General features: G+C 33.2%; 1 protein-coding gene across 1 annotated transcript in view; it reads right to left on the minus strand.

Moving 5' to 3' along the window:
- The window catches only part of LOC135532576 (NACHT, LRR and PYD domains-containing protein 12-like), a 33,308-nt gene extending 32,689 nt beyond the window's left edge, over positions 1-619 (minus strand). The window contains 1 exon segment of the mRNA XM_064960056.1: positions 579-619. Coding sequence (XP_064816128.1) covers positions 579-604 — 26 coding nt within the window. The 5' untranslated portion in view covers positions 605-619.
- Positions 620-7,012: the final 6,393 nt, after the last annotated feature.

Below are 7,012 nucleotides of genomic sequence, written 5' to 3' on the forward strand. Positions count from 1 at the left end.
AGTGCATCTGCACGCACAGTGAGGTGAAGACTTTTGGAGGATGGCCTGGTGTCAAGAACGGCAGCAAAGAAGCCACTTCTCTCCAGGAAAAAAGTCAGGGACAGACTGATATTCTGCAACAGGTACAGGGATTGAACTGCTGAGGACTGGGGTCATTCTCTGTAATTGTCAATAAAACAAGCCTTTGACAATTATGAAATGCTAGTAATTACAATAAAGAAGCAGTATTCCATAGTAACATCTGACAAAAGCATATCTAAAGACACTGAGGCAGCAAATTGAGAACTTTGTCAATCCTCAACAGGTGGGTGGACAAAAACCCACAAATTCTGAAAACTCCAAGCATTGATTATGCAAGAATGGGCTGCCATCAGTCAGGATGTGGCCCAGAAGTTAATTGACAGCATGCCATTCAGAGGTCTTGAAAACTTTTGACTCTTTGCATCAACGAATTGTCAATAAAAGACAAACATTTGATATAATTTCCATAGTAACATCTGAACAAATATCTAAAGACACTTTTTCCCTTTAGTTTTATATCTTTAAGATAAATGTATATTTTACATTTAATCTCTTACCACTTAGAACTGGTGTCTTGAGTCATTTTAGAGTCAGTGGTCCCGTCATTTTAGAGGCTAGTCCCGTCTCTCCCCAAAGAGACTCATTTTAGAGGCAGTGGTCTCCTCTCTCTCCCCAGAGAGACTCATTTTAGAAGCAGTGTTCCCAGAGAGACTCATTTTAGAGTCAGTGGTCCCCTCCTCTCTCTCCCCATAGAGACTCATTTTAGAGGCAGTGGTCCCCTCCTCACTCTCCCCAGAGAGACTCATTTTAGAGGCAGTGGTCCCCTCCTCTCTCTCCCCAGAGAGACTCGTTTTAGAGGCAGTGGTCCCCTCCTCTCTCTCCCCAGAGAGACTCATTTTAGATGTAAGTCAAAGCTCACTCAGCTACAATAAGAAGAAACAGAACAGTCAATATTCTGAACATTGTTGAAGAACCATTAATAATGACAACACATTTACTATCTGTGGTCAAAGAGTACAATCAGCGACTTCATATTGTATCCAACATACACAGTCCACTATGTTATTAAACATACACAGTCCAATATGTTATTAAACATACACAGTCCACTATGTTATTAAACACACACAGTCCACTGTGTTATTAAACACACACAGTCCACTATGTTATTAAACACACACAGTCCACTATGTTATTAAAGATACACAGTCCACTATGTTATTAAACACACACAGTCCAATATGTTATTAAACACACACAGTCCACTATGTTATTAAACACACACAGTCCACTATGTTATTAAACATAGACAGTCCAATATGTTATTAAACATACACAGTCCACTATGTTATTAAACATAGACAGTCCACTATGTTATTAAACATAGACAGTCCACTATGTTATTAAACATAGACAGTCCACTATGTTATTAAACACACAGTCCAATATGTTATTAAATACACACAGTCCAATATGTTATTAAACACACACAGTCCAATATGTTATTAAACACACACAGTCCACTATGTTATTAAACATACACAGTCCACTATGTTATTAAACACACACAGTCCACTATGTTATTAAACACACACAGTCCAATATGTTATTAAACACACACAGTCTAATATGTTATTAAACACACACAGTCCACTATGTTATTAAACACACACAGTCCACTATGTTATTAAACACACACAGTCCAATATGTTATTAAACACACACAGTCCACTATGTTATTAAACATACACAGTCCAGTATGTTATTAAACACACAGTCCATTATGTTATTAAACACACACAGTCCAATATGTTATTAAACACACACAGTCCAATTAAACACACACAGTCCACTATGTTATTAAACACACACAGTCCACTATGTTATTAAACACACACAGTCCACTATGTTATTAAACACACACAGTCCACTATGTTATTAAACACACACAGTCCACTATGTTATTAAACATACACAGTCCACTATGTTATTAAACACACACAGTCCCATATGTTATTAAACATAGACAGTCCACTATGTTATTAAACACACACAGTCCAATATGTTATTAAACATAGACAGTCCACTATGTTATTAAACACACACAGTCCACTATGTTATTAAACACACACAGTCCACTATGTTATTAAACATACACAGTCCACTATGTTATTAAACACACACAGTCCACTATGTTATTAAACATAGACAGTCCACTATGTTATTAAACACACACAGTCCAATATGTTATTAAACATAGACAGTCCACTATGTTATTAAACATACACAGTCCAATATGTTATTAAACATACACAGTCCAATTAAACATACACAGTCCAATATGTTATTAAACACACACAGTCCACTATGTTATTAAACACACACAGTCCAATATGTTATTAAACACACAGTCCAATATGTTATTAAACATACACAGTCCAATATGTTATTAAACACACACAGTCCAATATGTTATTAAACACACACAGTCCACTATGTTATTAAACACACACAGTCCAATATGTTATTAAACACACACAGTCCAATATGTTATTAAACACACACAGTCCACTATGTTATTAAACACACACAGTCCACTATGTTATTAAAGATACACAGTCCAATATGTTATTAAACACACACAGTCCAATATGTTATTAAACACACACAGTCCACTATGTTATTAAACACACACAGTCCACTATGTTATTAAACACACACAGTCCAATATGTTATTAAACATACACAGTCCAATATGTTATTAAACACACACAGTCCAATATGTTATTAAACATACACAGTCCAATATGTTATTAAACACACACAGTCCACTATGTTATTAAACACACACAGTCCACTATGTTATTAAACATACACAGTCCACTGTGTTATTAAACACACACAGTCCAATGTGTTATTAAACACACACAGTCCAATATGTTATTAAACACACACAGTCCACTATGTTATTAAACACACACAGTCCACTATGTTATTAAACATACACAGTCCAATATGTTATTAAACACACACAGTCCAATATGTTATTAAACATACACAGTCCAATTAAACACACACAGTCCAATATGTTATTAAACACACACAGTCCACTATGTTATTAAACACACACAGTCCACTATGTTATTAAACACACACAGTCCACTATGTTATTAAACACACACAGTGCACTATGTTATTAAACATACACAGTCCAATATGTTATTAAACACACACAGTCCACTATGTTATTAAACACACACAGTCCAATATGTTATTAAACATACACAGTCCACTATGTTATTAAACACACACAGTCCAATATGTTATTAAACATACACAGTCCAATTAAACACACACAGTCCAATATGTTATTAAACACACACAGTCCACTATGTTATTAAACATACACAGTCCAATATGTTATTAAACACACACAGTCCACTATGTTATTAAACACACACAGTCCACTATGTTATTAAACACACACAGTCCACTATGTTATTAAACACACACAGTCCACTATGTTATTAAACACACACAGTCCACTATGTTATTAAACATACACAGTCCACTATGTTATTAAACACACACAGTCCCATGTTAAAACACACACAGTCCAATATGTTATTAAACATACACAGTCCACTATGTTATTAAACACACACAGTCCAATATGTTATTAAACACACACAGTCCACTATGTTATTAAACATACACAGTCCAAATAAACACACACAGTCCAATATGTTATTAAACACACACAGTCCAATATGTTATTAAACACACACAGTCCACTATGTTATTAAACACACACAGTCCAATATGTTATTGAACACACACAGTCCACTATGTTATTAAACACACACAGTCCAATATGTTATTAAACACACACAGTCCAATATGTTATTAAACACACACAGTCCACTATGTTATTAAACATACACAGTCCACTATGTTATTAAACATAACAAAATAAACACAGTCTACCTATGTTATTAAACACACACAGTCCAATATGTTATCCACACACAGTCCAATATGTTATTAAACTCCAATATGTTATTAAACACACACAGTCCACTATGTTATTAAACATACACAGTCCAAATAAACACACACAGTCCAATATGTTATTAAACACACACAGTCCAATATGTTATTAAACACACACAGTCCAATATGTTATTAAACACACACAGTCCACTATGTTATTAAACATACACAGTCCAATATGTTATTAAACACACACAGTCCACTATGTTATTAAACCACACAGTCCACTGACTCCATAATATGTTATTAAACAACAGCTAGTTATACCTCCACTATGTTATTAAACACACACAGTTGTTATTAAACACACACAGTCCAATATGTTATTAAACACACACAGTCCACTATGTTATTAAACACACACAGTCCACTATGTTATTAAACATACACAGTCCAATATGTTATTAAACATACACAGTCCACTATGTTATTAAACACACACAGTCCACTATGTTATTAAACATACACATAACAACAGCTAGTTATTAAACATACACAGTCTATGTTATTAAACACACAGTCCAATATGATCCCACAGTCCAATATGTTATTAAACACACACAGTCCACTATGTTATTAAACACACACAGTCCACTATGTTATTAAACCCAGTCCACTATGTTATTAAACACACAGTCTATGATATTAAACACCATAACACACAGCTAGTTATTAAACTCCACTATGTTATTAAACTGTCCACTATGTTATTAAACATACACAGTCCAATATGTTATCCCACAGTCCACTATGTTATTAAACACACACAGTCCACTATGTTATTAAACATCACAGTCCACTGTTTTTAAACATACAGTCCACTATGTTATTAAACATACACAGTCCAATATGTTATTAAACACACACAGTCCACTATGTTATTAAACACACACAGATCATACACAGTCCACTATGTTATTAAACACACACAGTCCAATATGTTATTAAACACACACAGTCCATATGTTATTAAACATACACAGTCCAATATGTTATTAAACTAGTCCACTATGTTATTAAACATACACAGTCCAATATGTTATTAAACACACAGTCCACTATGTTATTAAACACACAGTCCACTATGTTATTAAACATACACAGTCCAATATGTTATTAAACACACAGTCCACTATGTTATTAAACACACACATCCACTATGTTATTAAACACACACAGTCCACTATGTTACTCCAATATGTTATTAAACATACACAGTCCAATATGTTATTAAACAATATGTTATTAAACACACACAGCTATGTTATTAAACTACCTATGTTATTAAACATCCCCAATATGACACACACAGTCCATAATTAAACACACACAGTCCACTATGTTATTAAACACACACAGTCCACTATGTTATTAAACACACACAGTCCAATTAAACATACACAGTCCACTATGTTATTAAACACACACAGTCCACTATGTTATTAAACACACACAGTCCAATATGTTATTAAACACACAGTCCAATATGTTATTAAACACACAGTCCACTATGTTATTAAACATACACAGTCCCATATGTTATTAAACATACACAGTCCAATATGTTATTAAACACACACAGTCCACTATGTTATTAAACACACAGTCCAATATGTTATTAAACACACAGTCCACTATGTTATTAAACATACACAGTCCCATATGTTATTAAACACACACAGTCCACTATGTTATTAAACACACACAGTCCACTATGTTATTAAACATACACAGTCCAATATGTTATCAAACATACACAGTCCAATATGTTATTAAACACACACAGTCCACTATGTTATTAAACATACACAGTCCAATATGTTATTAAACACACACAGTCCATAATTAAACACACAGTCCACTGTGTTATTAAACACACACAGTCCAATATGTTATTAAACATACACAGTCCAATATGTTATTAAACATACACAGTCCAATATGTTATTAAACACACACAGTCCAATATGTTATTAAACACACACAGTCCACTATGTTATTAAACATAGACAGTCCACTATGTTATTAAACATACACAGTCCAATTAAACACACACAGTCCAATATGTTATTAAACACACACAGTCCACTATGTTATTAAACATAGACAGTCCACTATGTTATTAAACATACACAGTCCAATTAAACACACACAGTCCAATATGTTATTAAACACACACAGTCCAATATGTTATTAAACATACACAGTCCACTATGTTATTAAACACACACAGTCCAATATGTTATTAAACATACACAGTCCAATATGTTATTAAACACACACAGTCCAATATGTTATTAAACATACACAGTCCACTATGTTATTAAACACACACAGTCCAATATGTTATTAAACACACACAGTCCACTATGTTATTAAACATACACAGTCCACTATGTTATTAAACATACACAGTCCACTATGTTATTAAACACACACAGTCCAATATGTTATTAAACACACAGTCCACTATGTTATTAAACATACACAGTCCAATATGTTATTAAACACACACAGTCCACTATGTTATTAAACACACACAGTCCAATATGTTATTAAACACACACAGTCCAATATGTTATTAAACATACACGGTCCACTATGTTATTAAACATACACAGTCTATGTCATACACTCCAATATGTTATTAAACACACACAGTTATGTTATTAAACACACAGAGTCCAATATGTTATTAAACACACACAGTCCCATAATTAAACATACAGTCCAATATGTTATTAAACACACACAGTATGTTATTAAACCTCCAATATGTTATTAAACACACACAGTCCAATATGTTATTAAACACACAGTCCAATATGTTATTAAACACACACAGTCCAATATGTTATTAAACACACAGTCCAATTAAACATACACAGTCCACTATGTTATTAAACACACACAGTCCAATATGTTATTAAACACACAG

The sequence above is a fragment of the Oncorhynchus masou genome, unplaced genomic scaffold (genome assembly GCF_036934945.1).
Source record: "Oncorhynchus masou masou isolate Uvic2021 unplaced genomic scaffold, UVic_Omas_1.1 unplaced_scaffold_1915, whole genome shotgun sequence".
Lineage (NCBI taxonomy): Eukaryota > Metazoa > Chordata > Actinopteri > Salmoniformes > Salmonidae > Oncorhynchus > Oncorhynchus masou.